Raw genomic sequence first — 25,638 nt, 5'->3', positions numbered from 1 at the left:
TGAAAGGGAAGGGAACAGTACTATTTACAATATCAGCTAAAATGTGGACCTGGAAGGGATGTTGGATGATCAGGTTTTTAGTGGGGATGGAATTGAGGGCCCAGGAAATCGGTCTCATGGATGAGATGAGCTTGCAGAGGGTGGGTGGAGATATTAGAAAGAGGTGAAGGTTCAGGGCTGAGGATTAGGGGAAGTTTGGTTTAGTGAGCAATGGTAAGAGGGAGAAGCAACAGAGGCAGCTGAACGGATGGTCTCTATCTTGAAGACAAAGTAATCCATGAGCTCTTTGCACTGAGATGAGGTGAGAGGCACGAGGCAGGGAGCAGGGGTCTAAGGCGGCAGTTGGTAATAGGGAAAAGCCAGAGATTATCTTTGCCCTCCAAGATTATCCTTGTGTAGTGAGCCAGAAGAAAGAGAAGAACGAGACCCAGTATAGCTTGATGTAGTCTGGCCAGATCTGGAAATAGATGGCTGAGTAGTTGTGTGCCAAGTACACTCAAGCTTATGCCCCTTGGACTTCAGGGAACAAAGATGGGGGTCATATCGGAGCAACAACCAGGATGGGGAGGCTGTGAAGGTTTTGCTGGGGGAAAGGGCATCAAAGGTGGAAGCTAGGGAGTGGTTGAACAAATTAACAGCTACAAATGTACTGTGATGAATAGAGGGCCAATGCTAAGCAGCTTGGAGTTTGAGAGTGTGGCTGTACGCAACTTGGAGGATAGCTTTTGCAGGGGGTGGATGCAAGAGGGAAGTGGGTTTTATAGAAGGTAAGGGAATGTGGTTGGCGAGGGATACAATCAAGTAGTCAAGCATAGCCTTGACGATGCTCGAGTGGAGAGGCCATCGGAGATGGCTGTGAATATAGGTAGGAGCGTTTATATGGAGGGTGAGGCATAGAGACAACAGGAGGGCAGTGGCTACAGAGGGGATGGAGGCAGTGGTTCGGGTGCAGAGCTTGTGGTGACAGCCGAAGATGATGGCTTTGATCTTCCCACTGTTTAGTTGGAGGAAATTCTGGCCACTCCAAGACTGGATATTGGACAAGAAGTGGAGGGATTGAGAGAGATGGTAAAGAGGTGGGGCTGGGTGTCATCGGTGAACATATGGCAGCTGACCATTGGCAATTTTGGTTAAAGAAACAATTACAGCTGTGAGGACGGATGATATGTTAGAAGGATCATCAAATTTGGCCATATGGGTTGAGCTAAGGAACAAAAAAGGGACAGTCACACTACTGGGAGTGTACTATAGACTCCCAAACAGTCAGAGGGAGATAGAAGAGCAAATATGTAGGCAAATTTCTGAGAAGTGCAAAAACAGTATGGCAGTAATAGTAGGGGATTTCAACTGCCCTAATATTAACTGGGACACAAACAGAGTGAAGGGTATAGAGGGTGCAAAATTCTTAAACTGCATTCAGGAGAGCTTTTTTAGCCAGTATGTAGCAAGCCCAACAAGAGAGGGGGGATTTGGTTTTAGGAAATGAGGATGGGCAGGTGGAAGGAATATCAGCAGGAGAGCATTTTGGTGGTAGTGATCATAATTCAGTTAGTTTTAGCATAGTTAAGGAAAAGGACAAAGATAGAACAGGAGGTAAAGTTCTCAATTTTACTGAGCTAAGAAGTGATTTAGCAAAAGTGGACTGGAAACAGCTACATGAAGGTAAATCAATGTCAGAGCAGTGGGAGGCATTCAAAGGGAAGATCCAAGGGGTGCAGAGTAAACATGTTCCCACAAAGAGAAAGGGTGGGGCTGCCAAATCTAGAGTCAAGGAGCATACAGGGTAAGATAAGGCAGAAAAGGAAAGCTTATGTCAGTCACCGAGAACTAAATACAACAGAAAGCCTACAGGAGTAAAAAAAGTGCAGGGGTGAAATTAAAAAGGAAATTAGGAAAGCAAAGAGAGGGCATGAGAAAATATTGGCAAGTAAAATCAAGAAAAACCCAAAGATGTTTTATAAATAAATTAAGAGCAAAAGGATAAGTAAGGAAAGAGTAGGGCCTATTAGAGACCAAAAGGGTAACCTATGTGTGGAGGTGGAAGATGTTGTTATGGTTCTTAATGAATACTTTGCGTCTGTCTTCACAAAAGAGAGGGACGATGCTGACATTGCAGTTAAGGAGGAGGAGTGTGAAATATTGAATGGGATAAACTTAGTGAGAGAGGAAGTATTAAGGGGATTAGCGTCTTTGAAAGTAGATAAATCAACAGGGCCGGATAAAATGTATCCCAAGCTATTAAAAGAAGCAAGGGAGGAAATAGCGAAGGCTCTGACCATCATTTTCCAATCCTCACTGGATACAGGTGTGGTGCCGGAGAATTGGAGGACTGCTAACATTGTACCATTGTTTAAAAAAGGAGCGAGAGATAGACCGAGTAATTACAGGCCAGTCAGTCTAACCTCGGTGGTGGGCAAATCATTGGAATCAATTCCGAGGGACAGGATAAACCGTCACTTAGAAAGACATGGAGTACTCAAGGACAGTCAGCATGGATTTACTAAGGGAAGTTCGTGTCTGACTCACTTGATTGAATTTTTTGAGGCGGTAACAAGGAGGGTAGATGAGGGTAGTGCATTTGATGTAGTCTACATGGATTTTAGCAAGGCTTTTGACAAGGTCCCACATGGTAGACTGGTCAAAAATGTACAAGCCCATGGGATCCAAGGGAGAGTAGCAAGTTGCATCCAAAATTGGCTCAGTGGCAGGAAGCAAAGGGTAATGGCGGACGGGAGTTTTTGTGACTGGAAGGCTGTTTCCAGTGGGGTTCCGCAGGGCTCAGTTTCAGGTCCCGTGCTTTTTGTGATATATATTAATGATTTGGACTTAAATGTAGAGGGCATGATTCAGAAGTTTGCAGATGATACAAAAATTGCCAGTGTGGTTGATAGTGAGGAGGAAAGCTGTAGACTGCAGGAAGATATCAATGGACTGATCAGGTGGGCGGAAAAGTGGCAAATGGAATTCAATCCGCAGAAGTGTGAGGTAATACATTTGGGGAGGGCAAACAAGGCAAGGGAGTACACAATAAATGGGAGGATAGTGAAAGGTGTAGAGGAAGTGAGGGACCTTGGAGTGCATGTTCACAGATCCCTGAAGGTAGCAGGATAGGTAGATAAGGTGGTTAAGAAGGCATATCGAATATTTTCCTTTATTAGCCAAGGCATAGAATATAAGAGCAGGGAGGTTACGCTGGAACTGTATAAAACACTGGTTAGGTCACAGTTTTTGAGTACTGTGTGCCGTTCTGGTCACCACATTACAGGAAGGATGTAATTGCACTCGAGAGAGTACAGAGGAGTTTTACGAAGATGTTGCCAGGACTGGAGAATTTTAGCTATGAGGAAAGATTGGATAGGCTGGAGTTGTTATAGAGTCATAGAGTTATACAGCACGGATGGAGGCCCTTCGGCCCATCGTGTCCGCGCCGGCCATCAAGCCCTGTCTACTCTAATCCCATATTCCAGCATTTGGTCCGTAGCCTTGTATGCTATGGCATTTCAAGTGCTCATCCAAATGCTTCTTGAATGTTGTGAGGGTTCCTGCCTCCACAACCCTTTCAGGCAGTGAGTTCCAGACTCCAACCACCCTCTGGGTGAAAAAGTTCTTTCTCAAATCCCCTCTAAACCTCCCGCCTTTTACCTTGAATCTATGTCCCCTTGTTATAGAACCCTCAACGAAGGGAAAAAGCTCCTTAGTATCCATCCTATCTGTGCCCCTCATAATTTTGTACACCTCAATCATGTCCCCCCTCAGCCTCCTCTGCTCCAAGGAAAACAAACCCAATCTTCCCAGTGTCTCTTCATAGCTGAAGCGCTCCAGCCCTGGTAACATCCTGGTGAATCTCCTCTGCACCCTCTCCAAAGCGATCACATCCTTCCTGTAGTGTGGCGACCAGAACTGCACACAGTACTCCAGCTGTGGCCTAACCAGTGTTTTATACAGCTCCATCATAACCTCCTTGCTCTTATATTCTATGCCTCGGCTAATAAAGGCAAGTATCCCGCCTTCAGGGATCTGTGAACTTGCACACCAAGATCCCTCTGACCCTCTGTCTTGCCTAGGGTCCTCCCATTCATTGTGTATTCCCTTGCCTTGTTAGTCCCTCCATTCATTGTGTATTCCCTTGCCTTGTTAGTCCCTCCAAAGTGCATCACCTCGCACTTTTCCGGGTTAAATTCCATTTGCCACTGTTCCGCCCATCTGACCAACCCATCTATATCGTCCTGCAGACTGAGGCTATCCTCCTCGCTATTTACCACCCTACCAATTTTTGTATCATCAGCGAACTTACTGATCATACCTTTTACATTCATATCCAAGTCATTAATGCAGACCACAAACAGCAAGGGACCCAGCACCGATCTCTGTGGTACCCCAGAGGAGGCTGAGGGGTGATTTAATTGAGGTGTACAAAATTATGAGGGGTCTAGATAGTGTGGATAGGAAGGACCTATTTCCCTTAGCAGAGAGGTCAATGACCAGGGGGCATGGATTGAAAGTGATTGGTAGAAGGATTAGAGGGGAGCCAAGGAAAAAAACTTTCACCCAGAGGGTGGTAGGGGGCTGGAACTCACTGCCTGAAAGGGTGGTAGAGGCAGAAATCCTCAACTCATTTAAAAATTACCCGGATGTGCACCTTAAGTGCCGTGACCTACAAGGCTATGGACCAAGTGCTGGAAAGTGGGATTAGGCTGGGTGGCTCATTTTTGGCCGGCGCGGACACAATGGGCTGAATGGTCTCCTTCTGTGCTGTAAATTTTCTATGATTCCATGACACCATGTCTGTGGATGATGTCGCTGTCACATTTCAAGATTTTTGACCATTTTCCACAGAAAGGATTTGCAAAAAAAAAATTATGTTTAAGTGTTGGGTTTTAAAAGAAAGTGAATTTGTGCAGGTATAAAAAGAAAGGTCACAGTCTGTAGGTGTTTGCCAAATGTGTAATGAAGCCAGACATAGATATTGTTACCCAGGATGATACGGAAAAAATAGGGGAAGCATTATCTTCTCCTGGGGCTCCCAAAAAAAAATCCACATTGGGGGGCGGGGTTAGAAATGTCCTTTTTTATTCAGCTTTGTATGAAGCTAGTTTCAAAGGGAGGGGTGTGGTAGCAGATTTGATTAGCAGTTCTTCTGGCCAACCTCCTGACAGAAGGGAGTGGTCAAGAACCAAGCCCCAACTTCCTGTGGGGACAAGAAAGAGTTGAACAAAGGTCCACATGTGGAGAGTCAGACACCAAGAAGGCTGCGAGAAGGATGGAATACATGAGAGAAGTTAGAAAATTAGCTTTAAGTCAAACAAGATGACTCACTGAAGTGCAGCAGTGTAGCATATTCATTATTTTTCTATCATTCATGAAGACAAGTTGTATTGATGGGACAAAATGGATCCGATCATAACCATTGCACTTTACTGTGAAATAAAGCAGCTTAACATTTCGTATCAAGCCTCAAGTTCAGATCATAAGGATTATGCTATCGTAGACATAAATATAGGACAGTATGAGTCAACTCGCATAAAAGTAAGATGCTTACATCATATAATGGAGTGACTGATGCCACTGAACGTGAGAAGGTACCTATGCCATACCTGAATTTGTAACAGTTGCCAAGGGCCAGCATGTAGATAAGGAAGAGGAGGGGGCCGAGGATGGATCCTTAGAGAACTCCCAAGGTGACAGTGCAGGGGTGGGAAAATAAGCCATTGATAGAGATGCTCTGGCTATGATTGGATAGATAAGAGTGGAACCACGAGAGGGCAGTTCCCCAAAATGATTTTGTTTCTGAGTAAACTATTACCAAAGAAGTCTCAAAGGACATATATGCTATAAAAAAGCAACTTCACGTACCTGTACTGCCTCCCAGCCCCACTCTCTATACCTGGGGTCATGGGTAAATCTCCACATGTGCATGTAGGTTTCAACCACTTCAGGCCGCAGGATGTAATACTTATCATTCATTCTTGTAGCAACAGCATCTGCACCACCATCGAAACGAAATGCTTCAGGGCCAAGTTTAGTTGCTAAAAATCAAGAAGTAGTTATACACTCAAAAAGATGACAGTATTCAACGAATGCCTCATTAAATGAAGATGTCATTTAACTGCAGAAGTCTTTCTGTCTCTTCTGCATCTATAGCTAATGAAGAAGGGGCTGTAATTCTGCTTCTGGTGTAACATAGGCTTTTCTGCTGCACTGCCGGCACAAATTGTGCACTGACTGCGCTGAAATTTCTGCACCAGCTCATATGAATAATTAAACATAGTTGTAAATGCAGAAAGCAATCTTACAAGGGAAGCAGAATTTCTGGCCTTCAGGTCCAAATTGAAAAGATGTGCATAGTTAAAGATAAGTGCCTACATATGGGGAGAAATATTTATTTCAGCCTTCATCAAGGTTCAAAATCAATTTGAAATATTTTTAAGCCTTAGCAATAATAACCTATTATTGGGTCAAAATCGCACAGTGTGATATAACAAATATAATCATAAGAAGCACATTGGGTTAATTCCTTTGTTAAAACAACAGGCAAAGGGATTCTGTATAATGGATATGTAAGAAATTCCTTCATTCACTATATGACAAAGGCATCAAATATTGTTAAATATTAATATATTTGTTAACCTATTTTGCAGTGTGATTTTGAGGAATACATCTCTCACCTGAACGTCTGTATGACTCATGGCAGGTGATGGTGATTTCTGCTGCCAATTCCATGTAGTGTTTAGACTGGTCTGTTGGTGCATCATCAGCTCCCATGGCTAACATCCCTCCCGAAAAACACGCTAGGTGCCCCATCTTATGGTCCAGTATCCCGCCCCGCCACTCTGCAATATAGGTCAAACCACTGGCAGATCTTCTCACTAGATTTGTCTCTATTGCCTGTGGGAGCAGAGAGAACAGCACATGTTAGTTTATGTGAAATTATGTAGCATTCCCATTATTAGTTCTGGAATTAGGTGAAGTTGCAATGGTCATATATCAAGTATTTGAGCATGCACGTTCAAATGATTGTTAAGCTCCAAATATTTTCTTGGAGCAACTAAAAGTCCATTAGTACTATATTTCAGCACAAAATAAACATGCAACATTTAGTACAGTCACTGTCAGGAAATAACAACTGAATATTCCAAATAGCAAAACTGTAATACAAAAGTAATATAAATAGTGGGAAGCTTCTGGAGGCCACACATGATAAAATTAATACCCACCTAGAAAGATATGGACTAATTAATGGCAGCCAGCATGGCAAGTAAAAGGCAAGTTGTGTCTGACAAATTAGTGTTCTTAGAGAAAATTAACATAGAGTATGGAGAAAGAAAATACATTGGATGTTGTGTATATGGATTTTCAAAAGATATTTGTTAAGGTACCACATAGAAGGCTTGTTGGTAAAATTAACGCACATGGTATTAAAGGAAATGTTGCAACATGGATAAAAAGTTGGTTAAAGGATGGAAAACAGAAAACAGTGGTTTATGGAGATTTTTCTGACTGAAGAGATGTAACCAGTTATAGCAGTCAGTGTTGGGAGCATTGCACTACTCTCTCTCTCTCTCTATATATATATATATATGATCTGGACTTGGGTGTAAAGGGTGGAATAACAAAATTTGCTGATAGCACAAAATGAGACCATGGTTAACTGTGAAGATGTCAATAAGCTACTTCAGAAGGACGTGGACAAGTTAGTTGATGGGGCAGATAGATGCAGGCAGATGTGTCAGCAGCCATTCTGTCACATTGCTGTGGCTGAGCTCTGAGGGTATCTGCACTGCCTGAGAATAAAGGCATCATGGCTACTTTCCAGGTAGCATATAGCGACAGGCAGAACGAGGTGACTGGCATCACTCATTATCTGGACATTCCTGTTGATGAAATTGATAGGGTTTTCAGACAGAACCTTTATAGCCCCTTGGGCACCTTGCACTTGTGGGAATATAGCAACTCGGAAGACGTTGATGGCTCTCCCTCTCTTGGCTTTTCTGGGTCCAAGTTTAAAGGCAATAGGTGAGTTTCCGGTGGGCAGATCAAGGTCATGGGATGGAATACATGACAGCCATTTTTCGGGGCAGAATTTTGGTGGGGGGCCTCTCCACCCAATTTTACTCATCAGAGCACCTCCACACTGCCCAGAAATGGGCAGCTTTCTCAAGGAAAATCCAGGCTGAAATTTTTGCCCAGAGCTGTGACTTTGTGAGATGAGTTTCGATTGTGTGGTCCGAACATGTGCAGTGTATCTATTTTACGAGGATGCATCAGTATTGTTCAGTCAACTATTTTCATGGGATACTTTTTTTTTTACTTCCTATAACTTTCTGACCAGTAGCTTTTCTTCAAATAAGTTTTAGAACAAGTGGACAAATTTCAAAAGGTTTACTGAGTTTGTTTTAAAGAGAGATGTCTATGTGTGTGAAAGAAAACATGACAGAGTTCTGATTACATACGTGTTGTTGATTTTGCCTTGTGTTCTATATATTTTTAAAAGTGTATTAAGCTCTGGGGGAGAGAGAGAAAGAAAGACTGGGGTCAGAGAGAAAAAAAGAAAGTGAGAGAGAGGGTTTTCTTCATTTAATGCCATTCAGTTTTCAAAAAAAGTTGAATTTTGAATCCAACTGATTACCTCACCAATGTTTTGTTGGCAGAAAAGTCAGTACTAATCGTGTATATCTGAGATAGATATTCTCATTTCTAACATCTGTAAGGCAGAAGGAAAGAGAGTGTGAGAAAGAAATAGTGAGAAAAAACGTTTTCCATCTTCATTTTAATTTGATTCCTTAAAAAAACAAGTTGAATTCTGAAAGCAAACAATCTTATTTTGAGGGAAAATGGGAGATGGGTAACTGATGAAGGTATGGGGGTCTCGGGCCTGTTGGAACCTACCCCTTGTGGGGAGCAAGAGGAAGTGGGGGTGGGTGAAGAGATGATTAAGTTTGAGGTGAGTGACAAGGGGGAAGGAAGGATACAGCAGCTGAGTGAGTCATTCAAAGGAAAAGATGTAGAGGTAGTGAAGGAAGTGAGCACGTAGTAGGAAGTGGAATGGATAGTGGGCAGGTAAAGGGACAAGGAACACAATGGAAGCAAGGGAATGAGAGGGAAGCATGAGTGATGGTGGGGGGGGGGGGGGGGTTGGGAAGGGATCCACTGAGGGCCATATTTTCCCTGAAACCCCCACCAAAATGCAGCTTGCAGCCGTTGGTAGCTCTTTTTTCTGCCACACCTGACCACCCACCACCTTTCACTCGAAAGGAAAGAAGAAAAGACAGAGAGACAAGCTAAAATGGGTAGGCAGAGAGAATCAGCAACACAAAGACATCAGAGACAGGTAAGAGTGATCATATTACTGTGTGCAATATCACAGGAAATATGACCTGCTGAGTGTTTCCAGCATTTTCTGTTTTTATTTCACAGGAAATCAACTAGTTTCAATTAAAGGCACCATAGTACAAGCATTGTTAAATATGTTTTCGGTGAATGGGCCTATCAAACACCGTGCCCACCATTATCCTCTACTTGATCTCAGCCACTAGGCATCACATCCATTCATGCGCTGCTATAAGAAATATATCTCAGTACAAATGATCTCTCTGCACAAAGTCTAAATCCAAACATTTACTACAGTTATAGTGCTAGTTTTTGTCAGCATATTTTCCTCTGGTGTTTCACCCTTGTGACTGTGTATAGTGACTGTATCCTACTACCTAATGTGGTGCTCCTTCAAGGCTTATCATTGTGGGTGGTGGATGCTACTGTTTTCTGGATTCATAGGGCACTTTTCTTCCTTCTGCTGGATCATAAGATGGCCCTGCAACACCTGATGCTGTGGTGGCTGCTAGACCTGTCCTCTTTCTGGCTGTGAACGGGTCATTTGAGAGGGGCAGCTGGGTGGCACAGATGGTGAATTTCCCTGAGAAATAGTACGCTCATCTGTTCCTTCTGCGGCCATGCCCCTGCTGCTGATTGCCCCTACATGAGAGTTACTACAGGGCTGCAGTGATGTTAATGAAGCCCTAAGACAGGGTATCGTCTAGCTGATTCTTCAGCATGGTGAATCTAGACAGGACAGATCCACGAACACCAAACCCAGACATAATATTAGTTTGTACATTTCTGAGGGAGCTTATAGCTGTACTTCGGACCCCTGTTAAAGGTGCCATGCACTCCAGGATGGACTGCAGTTCTGTGAAGCGGTTAAACACCACTGCACAGGAGGCTATTGGACTCCTCCATACTAGGTGAAACACCTTGCAGGGTGCTTCACAAACTCTCAAATGATTCCATTAATTGATGGTGCATAGAAAGCAATAATCTTTTACAGACACGCCCTGGATGCCATCAATCTGGCAAACTCCTTCATGCTCCTTTGTTGCCACCAACACTTGCATCTCCTTGCTCCTGACTGTGCTTCACCATGTGCCACTGCTCTAAGTGTAAACCTGAATGCCATGAAGTAGATTAGTGTTTTAAACTTTAATAAGGGCAGTTATGAGGGCATGAAGACAGAGCTGGCAAAAGTGAACTGGGAAATTAGGTTAAGGGATAGGTCAGTAGAGAAGCAGTGGCAAACATTTAATGAGATACATTCCAGTGAGAAGGAAAGATTCTAGGGGAAGGATGAACATCCATGGCTAACTAAGGAGGTTAAAGATAGTATCAAATTGAAAGAAAAAGCATACAATTCCGTGAAGATTAGAGGCAGGTCAGAAGATTGGACAGAATATAAAAAACAGTTAAGAATGACTAAAAGAATAAGGAGGGTGAAATTACAGTACGAGAGAAAGCTAGCTAGAAATATAAAAACAGATAGTAAGAGTTTCTACAGGTATTTAAAAAGGACAAGAATAAGTAAAGTGAGCGTTGGTCCTCTAGAGAGTGAGTCTGGGGAATTAATAATGGAGAATAAGGAAATGGCGGATGAATTGAACAGATATTTTGCGTCCGTCTTCACTGTAGAGGATGCAAATAACATGCCAGAAATAATTGTGAATCAAGAGGTGAAAGAGAGGGAGGAACTTAAAATATTTACAATCACTAGGGAAAGGGTTCTGAAAAACATATTAGAACTAAAAGTTGACAAGTCCCCAGGTCCTGACGGACTTCATCCTAGGGTCTTAAAAGAAGTGGCTGCAGAGATAGTAGATGTATTGGTATTCATTTTCCAAAATTCCTTAGATTCAGGAAGGGTCCCATCAGATTGGAAAATAGCGAATATAACTCCTCTATTCAAGAAAGGAGGGAGACAGAAAGCAGGAAACCACAGGCCAGTTAGCTTAACATCTGTCATAGGGAAAATGTGAGAATCTATTATTAAGGAGGTTGTAGCAGGGCAATCAGAAAATCTCAATGCAATCAGGCAGAGTCAACACAGCTTTGTGAAAGGGAAATTGTTTTTGACTAATTTATTAGAGTTCTTTGAGGAAGTAACAAGCAACGTGGATAAAGGGGATCCTGTGGATGTGGTGTACTTGGATTTCCAGAAGGCTTTTGACAAGTGCCACATCAAAGGCTACTACACAAAATAAGATCTCATGGTGTAGGGGGCAACATATTAGTGTGGATAAAGGATTGGTTAGCTAACAGGAAACAGAGAGTAGGCATAAATGGGTCATTTTCAGGTTGGCAAGATGTGAAGAGTGGAGTGCCACAGGGATCAGTGCTGGGGCCTCAACTATTTACAATCTATATCAATGACTTGGATGAAGGGACTGAATGTATGGTTGCTAAATTTGCTGATAACACAAAGGTAGGTAGGAAAGTAAAGTTGTGAAGAGGACATAAGGGGCCCGATTTTACCAGGGGTGCGGGTTGGCAGCGGGTGGTCGGGCGGGCTCGAGGAAAACGCGCCGGCCAAATTGAGTGCGTTGCGCACGCGATCGCGGGATGATTGATGTGATTAGCCGGCAGTTACGGGTTCCGCGCTTCTCAGCTGCGTGCCGGCGGCCTGCGCATGCGCATTGACGTCTGAGCGATGGTTGCGCTCTATTTAAAGGGGCAGTCCACCAAAGCCCCTCCAGCCACAAACTACACTCCATCAAGGATGGAGGAGCACAGGGGTAAGGCTGCTCCCCGTTTCACGGACCACGCCCTCCAGGTGCTGCTGGACGGGGTCCGCATGAGGAGGGAGACGCTGTTCCCCACGGATGGAAGGAGGTGCCCTGCCAGCGCCACCAAGAGGGCATGGGAGGAGGTGGCCGCGGAGGTCACAAGCAGGGGAAACACCACCCGCACTTGGATTCAGTGCCGCAAGAGATTCAATGACCTCACCAGGTCCGGAAAAGTGAGTACACTAACACATTCTGCATCACTCCGTCTTCCACATCACCTCAAACACCTCACAACCCCATCTCCACTGACAGTACTGCGCTCCCGCACCAATCCTCACAGCCACCCAACTATCATCCTCACAGTGCCTGCACGTACCCACCGTCCCTGTCCCCACTCGACCACTACCACACACCCCAATGCCCATACAATGGGATGGCCATGTGGCACACGCATCCTCCCATCCATCTGGCACACGTTCAACCCAATCACACCAATGCTTGAAGCGTCTCACATTGTAATCATCACTCAATAACGTTTTTGTGTTTTGCCCTCACAGGAGAAGAGGGCCAGGAACGCACGCGATAGGGCATGCACCGGAGGGGGCCCGCCACACGAGATGGCCCTGACAGACGCCGAGGTCGAGGCACTGGAGATCAGCCGCACGCTGCATTGCCTGTCGATGGCGGATGGCGAGTCTGGTTCTGGCGAAACGGCCGGTAAGGGAAAGCTGGCACTCATCACTCATGATCGTAGCATCACATGGCATATGCCGCACCGCCACATTTGGTCACATGCCTGATATTTCCCTCTGTTCTCTTCCAGGACCGTCTGCGATCGACGTCTCGGTTGAGGGCGATTCCTCAGAGGACATGCCCGTCTCTGAGGGTGCATCGTCACACATGAGCCTTGCATCCACCAGCGCAGATACACACACCTCGGTGGGTCCCCCCCCTCAGCTAGTTGGGATTGCACATGGTGAGTCACCGCGCACACATGAGCATGAGCAGACCCTGGTGGCAGGGTCAGCCGCGGAGGGTCCGCGTCGGTGGGAGCACTCTTCTCCAGGCTTTGCTCAGCCGGACCCAGATGCTGAACCCAGGGGGCCACCTGTCAAAAGGAGAGTCGTCGAGGGGCACCAGAACATTGCTGAGGTACTGGGAGAGGTGCCACGCGCACTCTCCACAATCGCACGGAGGATGGAGGAGTCCAACTCCTGCATGAGGGGAATGGTGGCACAGGTGCAGGAGGGTATCGCCGAGATAGTGTCGCAGGGACGTGAAGGCATCTCTGAGATAGTGTCGCGGGTAGGTGTGGGAACGTCTGCGGTGGAGGACAGGCTAGCCTCCCTCGAGCGTCACGCACAGCTCACCAATGAGTCCATCCAGGCCCTCACAACGGCTGTTCGGATTCAGGGTGAACAACATTCTGCCGCCATCAACAGGTTGACAGATACATTGGAGGTGGCCTTGCAAGGTCTCACCCACGTCATCCAAACTGCCGTCCAGCAGGGTGGAAGGGGTGATGTGGGCCTTGGCCATGAGAGGGAAGATGGTGAACGGGGAAATGGAAGTGTGGACGCTACTCAAGGCGCCCCCAAGTCTCACCCGTTGCCCCCCTCTCAACCAGTGCCCGCAATAGTCCATCCTCTCCAGGTGGCCGAGTCTGCCCCTGCACAGGTGCAGGAGGAGCAGTCTGTGGAGGTGCCCTCACGGGCACCGAAACCCAGGGGGCGTCGGCCCAAAGCATCTACCCGGTCAGGGCACGAACAGGAGCAACCTGCCACCACCTCTGCTGGAGCCACAGGGGTAGCACCACGTAGGGGGTCCCGAAAACGAACGCCTAAAGTTCCGTGAGCACACAGGGATTGCAACAGGGTGTTTGTCGTTTTTTTTAAATTTTCTACTCTTTGAATGTCACCACAAAATAAACTCACTTTTTCTCACCAATGCTGCCACCTCTTGTCCATAATTCTGCGGCTTGTGCAATATGTCCCTTCCCTGCGCCTCATCATGACGACGACCACCCCGTCCCACCCATTGAGCATAATCCAGTGGGTGCAGGTGTACAGGCACCACTCTTCTGTGGAGGGAGCCTGTATGGACCCTCGTCTGTGCACGTTATGACATGTGAACGCCTCACACAGTGTGATGTTAGGAGAACCGTTGGCATATGAGTGCCTCCCTGGCCTGACGAGCACGCAGGTGAGCCGGTGTTCGGCGCATGGGTCGTTCCTCCTCCTCTCCCTCTTCCTCCTCCTCCTCTTCCTCCTCCACCTCCTCCTCATTGTCGTCCTCAATGTGGGTGGCGGGTGTGCATGGGGCCTCCTCCAGCGGCACCCCTCTCTGTAGTGCCATGTTATGCAGGGCACAGCAGACAACTATAATTCGTCCCACTCTGAATGGCGTGTATTGGAGCGCTACCCCGGAACGATCAAGGCACCTGAAGCGCATCTTGAGCAGCCCTATAGCCTGCTCAATTGTAGACCTGGTAGCAATGTGGCTGTCATTATACCGACGCTGTGGCTCGGTAATGGGGTTCCTCAGAGGTGTCATAAGCCACGTGTGCAGGGGATATCCCTTGTCGCCGAGGAGCCAGCCGTTGCCGGCGTTGGGTGCGTGGAAGAGGGGCGGGACGGTGGACTCCCTGAGGACGAAGGCATCGTGGCAGCTGCCAGGGTATCTGGCGCACACGTGTAGGAATCTCTGGCGGTGGTCACAAATGAGCTGGGCGTTCATGGAGTGATACCCTTTCCTGTTGATAAACAGCCCTGGCTCATGTGGAGGTGCCCGTATTGCTATGTGGGTGCAATCGATTACACCCTGCACCCGTGGGAAGCCAGCCACAGCATGGAATCCAACCGCCCTCTCCGTCTGGCTGCGCTCATCCATGGCGAAGTTGATGTAGGTCGAGGCCCTGCGGAACAACCCATCGGTGACCTGCCTTATGCACTTGTGTGCAGACGACTGACAGACCCCGGTGATGTCCCCCGTGGCACCCTGGAAGGATCCGGAGGCGAAGAAGTTGAGGGCAGTGGTGACTTTGACGGCGACGGGTAAGAAGATGCTGCTTGGTCCATCCGGGAGCAGCTCGTCATTGAGGAGGCTGCAGATGTCGGCGACTACCTGGCGAGTGACTCTGAGCCTCCGTATGCACTGCTGCTCAGAGAGGTCCATGAAGCTGAGCCTCGGTCTGTAGACCCTGTGCGGAGGGTAGTGCCTCCTGCGACGCATCTCTCTCTGCGGATGCCCTCCATCCTGCTGTGCAGGTGGATGTGCCGCAGCACCGTGTTGTGGGGATGCATGTCTCTGAGGCGGACGGCGTGGACTGCGAGGCTGCTGAGGCTGGTCATCCTGTTCGTCCTCCGAGGATGTCAACGCAGCACCCATCTGGCAGGTTTAGGTTTGCGGGGTTGTGCACGCTAGAAAAGTGTGTCCTCGCACAGGGGTTGGACTTCCACGCCGGTGAATCTTCTTGCTTGGAGGAGGGTGGTGGAGGGCAGGCGTTGCCCAATGTTACGGAGTGTCCTCCTGCGTTGGTGAAGGCTCTCCCCCCCCCCACCTGTGGAATGCACCTTGGCAGCTGCCACAGGCTGCTGGCTGCAACACGTCCGTTGAGAGTGTGAGTGGTTCCCCCAGTATGGGAAACAGTCTCATTTCACTGTAAAATCCGACACCTGTTAAATAAACAGCTCAATCAGGTCATTTAATGACCTGAAATACCAAGATAAATACACTCAAGTGGAACCCCGCTGGCTTTAATTGCCTGCGGGATTCCCACCAGCGGGGCCAACGCACGCACCCCCGCACGTCAGCGCGCAACCAGGAAGTGGGCGGGATCGAGGCGCGATCCGGTCCCGCTCCTCGAAACCGGGATTTTAGAGGCCCCCCCGCCGAGAACGCACCCGGAACCGGGTGCTAAAATCGGGCCCAAGGAGTCTGCAAAGGGATATAGATAGGTTAAGTGAGTGTGCAAAAATTTGGCAGATGGAGTATACTGTGGGAAAATGTGAACTTGTCCATTTTGGCAGGAGGAATGGAAAAGCAGTATATTATTTAAATGGAGAGAGATTGTAGAACTCTGAGGGATCTGGGTGTCCTAGTACATGAATCACAAAAAGTTAGTATGAAGGTACAGCAAGTGATTAGGAAGGCAAATGGAATGTTGTCATTTATTGCAAGGGGAATGGAATATAAAAGTAGAGATGTTTTGCTAGAGCGTACAGTGCATTGTGAGACCACATCTAGAATACTGCGTGCAGTTTTGGTCTCCTTATTTAAGAATGGACATGATTGCTTTGGAGGTGGTTCAGAGAAGGTTCACTCGATTGATTCCTGGGATGAGGGGGTTATCTTATGAGGAAAGGTTGGACAAGTTGGGCCTGTATACATTGGTGCTTAGAAGAATGAGACGTAATCTTATTGAAACATAGAACCATAGAAAAGATACAGCACAGAAGGGGGCCATTCGGCCCATCATGTCTGCACTGGCTCGAAGAACAACCAGGTGCCCATTCCCACCTTCCAGCACCCGGTCTGTAGCCTCGCAGCTTACAGCACTTTAGGTGCAGGTCCAAGTACTTTTTAAAAGAGTTGAGGGTCCTTGCCTCTACCACTAATTCGGGCAGCGAATTCCATACACCCACCACCCTCTGGGTAAAGAAGTTTTTCCTCATGTCCCCTCTAATCCTTCCGCCAATCAGCTTAAATCTATGTCCTCTAGTTCTTGAACTCTCCGCTAGGGGAAACAAGTACTTCCTGTCTACTCTATCTAGGCCCCTCATAATCTTGTACACCTCAATCAAGTCTCCCCTCAGACTCCTCTGCTCCAAGGAAAACAATCCCAACCTATCCAATCTCTCCTCGTAGCTGCAATTTTCAAGCCCTGGCAACATTCTTGTAAACCTTCCCTGCACCCTCTCCGGAGCAGTTACGTCCTTCCTGTAATGTGGTGACCAGAACTGTGCACAATACTCCAGCTGCGGCCTTACCAACGTTTTATACAGTTCCATCATTACATCCCTGCTTTTGTATTCTATACCTCGGTTAATAACAGAGAGCATTCCGTATGCCTTCTTCACAACCTCCACAACCTGTACTGCCACATTCAGGGACCTGTGCACATGTACTCCAAGGTCTCGCACTTCCTCTACCCCTCTCAATATATTCCCGTTTACTGCGTATTCCCTTTTACTGTTTGCCCTCCCTAAGTGCATCACCTCACACATCTTCAGGTTGAACTCCATTTGCCACTTTTCCGCCCACTCCACCAACCCATTGATATCTTCTTGAAGTCTACAGCTATCCTCTTCCCTATCAACTACACGGCCAATTTTTGTGTCGTCTGCAAATTTGCCAATCATGCCCCCTACATTCAAGTCCAAATCATTAATATATACCACAAACAGCAAGGGACCCAACACTGAGCCCTGTGGTACATCACTGGAAACGGATTTCCATTCGCAAAGACATCCATCGACTTTTACCCTTTGTTTCCTGTTACTGAGCCAATTTTGTATCCAATTCGCTACATTTCCCCTGTATCCCATGGGCTTTTACCTTTCTGACCAGTCTGCCATATGGGATCTTGTCAAATGCCTTACTAAAATCCATGTGGACAACATATAAGATCCTGAGGGGACTGGAAGGGGTAGATGCTGAGAGGATGTTTCCCCTAGTGGGAGAGACTAGAACTAGGGGCCAGTTTAAAAATAAAGGGTCTCCCATTTAAGACGGAGATGAAGAGAAATTTTTTCTCTCAGAGGGTTGTGAGTCTGTGGAACTCCCTTCCCCAGAGAGCGGTCGAGGCAGGGTCATTGAATATTTTTAAGGCTGAGTTAGATAGATTCCTGATTAATAAGGGAGTCAAACATTATAATAGGTAGACGGGAAAGTAGGGTTGAGGTCACAATCAGATCAGCCACGATCTTATCAAATGGCAGAGCTGGCTCGAGGGGCCGAGTGGCCTACTTCTGCTCTTAATTCGTATGTTCGTAAATTCTCGAGTTGGTGTTTGCTACAAGTGGAGCGAGTGCCTCTGTGCGTTGTGAACACCACCACCGCCATCCCTCCTCCAATGTGGTGTCCCTACAAACTTAGACACTGTTTCTGTCCCCAGTTCCAAATCATTTATATAAACTATAAACATCAATGGTCCCAGCACTGATCCCTGTGCCATTGTGCTAGTGACTTCTTGCCATTTCAACACAGCTCCACTCACATCTTCCCTTTACTTTCTCTGTTTAGTCAGTTTTCAATCCCTGTCAGCAGCTCGCCTCCCTGCCATACCTTCCTACCTTGTGGACTAATTGATTGTATGGCACAATATCAAAAGCGTTGCTGAAATCTAAATATATCACAACACAGAATTTCTGTCGTCAACAAGGTTTCATTTCCTTGAAGAACTCCAGTAAATTTTTTTGTTAAGATCGCTATCCCATAAATCCATGGAGACGCGCTCTTATTCGACCATACCAAATTTATGTTTCATTATCCCCTTCATCAGGAGTCTTCTATTACTTTTGCCCACCAGAGATTTTGGGCTCCTTGACCTGTAGCTCCCTGGACCATCCCAATGCCCCTTTTTAAAGTTTGGTGCTACGTTTGCTACTTAATAATCTTCGGGCACTACTCCCGTTTATAATAATTCCCTTAATATAGTGGCAACAATATCACCCATTTCACTAGTCATTTCTTTAAGTACCAAGCCTGGTGCCTTGTATTCCTTTAACTTCCTCAGCCTATTTGAAGCAGCCTGCTTTATTTGAAATTTCTATTTCTTTTAGTTCTATTTCCACCCTCCACCAGAAATTAAACTTCCATTCTGGGGAGACCGTACATGGTCTCCCTCCATGGATACAGAAAATAAGAATTAATTTAGCATATTTGCCATTCCTTGGTCACTTGATATCATGTCATCTTTGAGATCTTTCAAAGCCTTCAACATTTCCTTTTCCATTTGCTTGCTACAAATATTTATTTATAGAAACTCTTAATATTCCCTGCTATCCTAACCTGCATTGTGGTTAAGAGGTTCACTAACTCTGTGTCTTACAATATCTGTTTTCATCTCCTGAACTGGAAGTACTTGCATGCAGAAGCTTTAAAACCTTCCTTGCACTTTAACAGGGTGATCCAGCTAACCTAGTGCCTCAGCTTTCTGATGCCCCCAGGGAGACATCCCTCAAATGCTATCTTTCACCTAAAGCATTTCATTTTGGTAAGAAGAACGGGGATAGGCAATATAAACTAAATGGTACAATTTTAAAGAGGGTGCAGGAAAAGAGAGACCTGGGAGTACACATACAAAAGTCTTTGAAGGTGGCAGGACAAGTTGAGAAGGCTGTTAAAAAGGCATACGGGTTCCTTGGCTTTATAAATAAAGGTCATGATGTGGAGATGCCGATGATGGACTGGGGTGGACAAATGTAAGGAATCTTACAACACCAGGTTATAGTCCAACAATTTTATTTTAAAATCACAAGCTTTCGGAGATTATCCCCTTCGTCAGGTGAGTGAGTGAATAAGAGGTTCTCAAATCGCATATCTTATATTAGGCTGGGACACCATCACACCAATCAAAAGGTGTCGTTCGTGTTCAGACAGGTTAGCCACGGAAAACAGTAGGTCCCAGTATGCTGAATACACAGTGTCAAATTACACAGACAGAGAGAAAGAGACCCAAAAGGCAGAGAGAGAGGGAGAGAGAGAGAGAGAATATTAAAAACAGATAACTTTTTTTTCCCCCTTGCTGGTGGGGTTACGTGTAGCGTGACATGAACCCAAGATCCCAGTTGAGGCCGTCCTCATGGGTGCGGAACTTGGCTATCAATTTCTGCTCGACGATTTTGCGTTGTCGTGTGTCTCGAAGGCCGCCTTGGAGAACGCTTACCCGAAGATCGGTGGCTGAATGTCCTTGACTGCTAAAGTGTTCCCCGACTGGGAGGGAACCCTCCTGTCTGGCGATTGTTGCGCGGTGTCCGTTCATCCGTTGTCGCAGTGTCTGCATGGTCTCGCCAATGTACCATGCTCCGGGGCATCCTTTCCTGCAATGTATGAGGTAGACAACATTGGCCGAGTCACAGGAGTATGAACCATGTACCTAGTGGGTGGTGTCCTCTCGTGTGATGGTGGTATCCGTGTCGATGATCTGGCATGTCTTGCAGAGGTTGCCGTGGCAGGGTTGCGTGGTGTCATGGACGCTGTTCTCCTGAAAGCTGGGTAATTTGCTGCGAACGATGGTCTGTTTGAGGTTGGGTCGCTGTTTGAAGGAAAGTAGTGGAGGCGTGGGGATGGCCTTAGCGAGGTGTTCGTCGTCATCGATGACATGTTGAAGGCTGCGGAGAACATAGCGTAGTTTCTCCGCTCCGGGGAAGTACTGGACGACGAAGGGTACTCTGTTGGTTGCATCCCGTGTTTGTCTTCTGAGGAGGTCGATGCGATTCTTCGCTGTGGCCCGTTGGAACTGTCGATCGACAAGTCGAGCGTCATATCCCGTTCTTACAAGGGCGTCTTTCAGCGTCTGTAGGTGCCCATCGCGTTCCTCCTCGTCTGAGCAGATCCTGTGTATTCGTAGGGCCTGTCCATAGGGGATGGCTTCTTTGACGTGGTTGGGGTGGAAGCTGGAAAAGTGGAGCATCGTGAGGTTGTCCGTGGGCTTGCGGTAGAGTGAGGTGCTGAGGTGCCCGTCTTTGATGGAGATTTGTGTGTCCAAGAAAGAAACCGATTCTGAGGAGTAGTCCATGGTGAGTTTGATGGTGGGATGGAACTTGTTGATGTTATCGTGTAGTCTCTTCAGTGATTCTTTGCCGTGGGTCCATAGGAAGAAAATGTCGTCGATGTATCTGGTGTATAGCGTTGGTTGGAGGTCTTGTGCAGTGAAGAAGTCCTGCTCGAACTTGCGCATGAAAATGTTGGCGTATTGGGGTGTGAATTTGGTCCCCATGGCTGTTCTGTGTGTTTGGGTAAAGAACTGGTTATCGAAGGTGAAGACATTGTGATCCAGGATGAAGCGGATGAGTTGTAGGATGGCGTCTGGAGATTGGCTGTTGTTGGTGTTGAGTACTGAGGCTGTTGCAGCGATGCCGTCATCGTGGGGGATACTGGTGTAGAGTGCCGAGACGTCCATCGTGGTGAGAAGTGTTCCTGGTTCAACTGGTCCGTGAGTGCTGAGTTTTTGTAGGAAGTCTGTAGTGTCGCGACAGAAGCTGGGGGTTCCCTGTACGATGGGTTTCAGGATGCCCTCGATGTATCCAGAGAAGTTCTCACACAGAGTTCCGTTGCCTGATACGATAGGACGTCTGGGTGTGTTGGCTTTGTGTATCTTTGGGAGGCAGCAGAAGTCTCCCACGCGGGGAGTACGTGGGATGAGAGCACGTAGGATGCTTTGAAGGTCTGGATCGAAGATCTTGATCAGTTTGTTGAGCTGGTGGGTGTGTTCTTTGATCGGATCTGCGGGTAACTGTCTGTAGTGTTCCTGGTTGTCCAGTTGTCGGTATGCTTCTTTGCAATAGTTCGTTCTGTTCTGTATGACAACGGCTCCTCCTTTGTCCGCTGGTTTGATGACGATCAGAAATCGTCGAGCAGAAATTGATAGCCAAGTTCTGCACCCATGAGGACGGCCTCAACCGGGATCTTGGGTTCATGTCATGCTACACGTAACCCCACCAGCAAGGGGGGAAAAAAAAGTTATCTGTTTTTAATATTCTCTCTCTCTCTGCCTTTTGGGTCTCTTTCTCTCTGTCTGTGTAATTTGACACAATGTGTATTCAGCATACTGGGACCTACTGTTTTCCGTGGCTAACCTGTCTGAACACCAACGACACCTTTTGATTGGTGTGATGGTGTCCCAGCCTAATATAAGATATGCGATTTGAGAACCTCTTATTTACTCACCCACCTGATGAAGGGGATAATCTCCGAAAGCTTGTGATTTTAAAATAAAATTGTTGGACTATAACCTGGTGTTGTAAGATTCCTTACATTTATAAATAAAGGCTTAGAGTACAAAAGCAAGGAAGTTATGCTAAACCTTTATAAAACACTGGTTAGGCCTCAGCTGGAGTATTGTGTCCATTTCTGGGCACCACACTTTAGCAAGGATGTCAAGGCCTTAGAGAGGGTGCACAAGAGATTTACTAGAATGGTACCAGGGATGGACGACTTCAGTTATGTGGAGAGACTGGAGAATCTGGGGTTGTCCTCCTTTGAACAGAGAAGGTTAAGGGGAGATTTGATACAGGTTTTCAAAATCATTAAGGGTTTCGATAGAGCAAATTAGGAGAAACTGTTTCCAATGGCAGAAGGGCTGGTAACCAGAGGACACAGATTTAAGGCAACTGGCAAAAGAACCAGAGGCGACATGAGGAAAAAAAAATTTACACAGCGAGTTGTTATGATCTGGAATGGCACTGCCTGAAAGGGTGGTGGAAACAGATTCAATAATGGCCCAGAAATTGCTCGGAGTGGCAAACCAACAGCGAAAGGAGCACGCTCTCCCCTCGACCAATCAGATTGTAGCATTTTTCACAGGCTGCGAACGGTTTCTGCAAGCTGGAATGTAAAATCCAGGACACGAAAGGCACAATACTAAAATCATTTGTAAAAACTGTTATAGACAGTGAAAAAAGAGAGTAAGAAATAATCGAATTAAATAAAAGAGACAGAAGGGAAAACTAAAATAAATATTTTTTTTAATGACCAAAAACTAGGGAGCACGTGTAGCAGCTATCGACGGAGTCTGGTCTCGACAGAGTCTATAATTGGGAATTTGGTGAGTGAGGGGATTTTTAAGGGTTGATCTTTATCTAAAATTTGACTAAGTTTGGCATCAAGCATTTAACTTAAATTTAATCTTAACTTACAGTTTTCAGTTAGTGGTAAACAGGCAGCCTGAAGTGGCAGTTGGTCACCTAGTTAATTAGGTGACTGGTTAGAACTGGTAATCTACTGTCAGCTGGGGCTGACTGGCATTCTAGCTAGCATAAATTCAGATGGGTTTTGCTAATGCACAGAGTGAGGGAGCATGGAGTAGCAGCTATCGACGGAGTCTGGTTTCGACAGAGTCTATAATTGGGAATTTGGTGCAACAAGGGGTGAGGTGCATTTGATTAGTTAGCAGAGCGGAGAGGAGCGTACCGAGAGCAGAGTGGAGCGTACCGAAAGCGGGTCACAGCAACAACAAAACAAAACAAAACTGCAGTGTGATGTCACAGGTAAGGCAGGTAGGTGGTTGGTGGTGAGTATCTCTTCTGTTTTCTTCTTTCTTAGGACTTAGGATGTAATTTATATGAACTTCCAGAAGGCATTTGATAAGATCCCACATTAGAGACTGTTAGCTAAGATAGAAGCCCATGGAATCGAGGGAAAAGTACGGACTTGGTTAGGAAGTTGTCTGAGCAAAAGGCGACAGAGAGTAGGGGTAATGGGTAGGTACTCACATTGGCAGGATGTGACTAGTGGAGTCCCGCAGGGATCTGTCTTGGGGCCTCAATTATTCACAATATTTATTAACGACTTAGATGAAGGCATAGAAAGTCTCATATCTAAGTTTGCCGATGACACAAAGATTGGTGGCATTGTAAGCAGTGTAGATGAAAACATAAAATTACAAAGCGATATTGATAGATTAGGTAAATGGGCAAAACTGTGGCAAATGGAATTCAATGCAGACAAATGTGAGGTCATCCACTTTGGATCAAAAAAGGATAGAACAGGGTACTTTCTAAATGGTAAAAAGTTAAAAACAGTGGATGTCCAAAGGGACTTAGGGGTTCAGGTACATAAATCATTGAAGTGTCATGAACAGGTGCAGAAAATAATCAAGAAGGCTAATGGAACGCTGGCCTTCATATCTAGAGGACTAGAGTACAAGGGGGCAGAAGTTATGCTGCAGCTATACAAAACCCTGGTGAGACCACACCTGGAGTGCTGTGAGCAGATCTGGGCACCGCACCTTCGGAAGGACATATTGGCCTTGGAGGGAGTGCAGCGTAGGTTTACTAGAATGATACCCGGACATCAAGGGTTAAGTTACGAGGAGAGATTACACAAATTGGGGTTGTATTCTCTGGAGTTTCGAAGGTTAAGGGGTGATCTGATCGAAGTTTATAAGATATTAAGGGGAACAGATAGGGTGGATAGAGAGAAACTATTTCCGCTGGTTGGGGATTTTAGGAGTAGGGGGCACAGTCTAAAAATTAGAGCCAGACCTTTCAGGAGCGAGATTAGAAAACATTTCTACACACAAAGGGTGGTAGAAGTTTGGAACTCTCTTCCTCAAACGGCAATTGATACCAGCTCAATTGCTAAATTTAAATCTGAGATAGATAGCTTTTTGGCAACCAAAGGTATTAAGGGATATGGGCCAAAGGCAGGTATATGGAGTTAGATCACAGATCAGCCATGATCTAATCAAATGGCGGAGCAGGCACGAGGGGCTGAATGGCCTACTCCTGTTCCTATGTTCCTAAGTAACATCGCATAAAACTAAACTTTTTTTTAAAAACTAAACTTAATTTAATAAATTAAACAAGGCCAGTACTTGGTTCAACCTAAAAATAATTTGATTGGCATTGTAGTAACCAATTAAATAAATAAAATAGTTATGACAGGGCAGGAGGTGTGTTGCAGCTGCAATATGTGGGAGCGACTGGACAGTTTTGTCCAGGGCGACTACATCTGCAGTAAGTGTCTGCAGCTCGAGGAACTTCGGCTCCGAGTTGAGGAGCTGGAGTCCGAGCTGCAGACATTGCGATGCATCAGGGAGGGGGAAAGTTACCTGGACACTTTGATCCAGGAGGCAGTCACACCCCTTAGACTAAATACTGTAGAATTGGCATGTGGTCAGAGACAGGAGGGTGTGACTGCGAGTGAGGCAGGTACGGGGATCCAGGAGGTAGCATTGCAGGAGCCTCAGCCTCTGCACTTGTCCAATAGATACGAGGTTCTTGCAGCCCTTGTGGACGAGTGCAGGGACTGCAGAGAGGATGAGCAAACTGGCCACGGCACTGTGGTTCAGGGGGCCATTCCATTGGGGGGAGTGAAAAGGAATGTGGTTGTAGTAGGCGACAGTATGGTTAGAGGGATAGACACTGTTCTCTGCCGCCAAGAGTGAGAGTCCCGAAGGCTGTGTTGCCTACCCGGTGCCAGGGTTAAGGACATCTTCTCAGGACTGGAGAGAAACTTGGAGTGGGAGGAGGAGGATCCAGTTGTTGTGGTCCATGTAGGTACCAACGACATAGGTAGGACTAATAAAGAGGTTCTGCTGAGAAAGTTTGAGCAGCTAGGGACTAAATTAAAAAGCAGAACCACAAAGGTGATAATCTCTGGATTATTACCTGAGCCACGAGCAAATTGGCACAGGGTAAATCAGATCAGAGAGATGAATGCGTGGCTCAAAGATTGGTGTGGGAGAAGTGGGTTTCGATTCATGGGGCACTGGGACCAGTACTGGGGAAAAAGGGAGCTGTTCCGTTGGGAGGGGTTTCACCTGAACCATGCTGGGACCAGTGTTCTGGCAAACTGAATAACTAGGGTGGTAGAGAAGGCTTTAAACTAAATAGAAGTGATGTGGAGATGCCGGTGATGGACTGGG

The 25,638-nt window shown here is 46.4% G+C and overlaps 1 protein-coding gene across 2 annotated transcripts in view; it reads right to left on the bottom strand.

Annotated features, from left to right (window-relative positions):
- The window catches only part of LOC137342759 (mannosyl-oligosaccharide 1,2-alpha-mannosidase IA-like), a 325,275-nt gene that overhangs the window by 26,618 nt on the left and 273,019 nt on the right, over positions 1-25,638 (bottom strand). For both annotated transcript variants that reach the window (XM_068006938.1, XM_068006937.1), the window contains exons 9-10: positions 6,666-6,885; positions 5,854-6,026 (exon numbers count right to left, since the gene is read on the bottom strand). In XM_068006938.1, coding sequence (XP_067863039.1) covers positions 5,854-6,026; positions 6,666-6,885 — 393 coding nt within the window. The remainder of the gene's footprint in view (positions 1-5,853; positions 6,027-6,665; positions 6,886-25,638) is intronic.

Source organism: Heptranchias perlo, chromosome 26 (assembly GCF_035084215.1).
Source record: "Heptranchias perlo isolate sHepPer1 chromosome 26, sHepPer1.hap1, whole genome shotgun sequence".
NCBI lineage: Eukaryota > Metazoa > Chordata > Chondrichthyes > Hexanchiformes > Hexanchidae > Heptranchias > Heptranchias perlo.
This window is presented reverse-complemented; position numbering and strand designations above follow the sequence as displayed.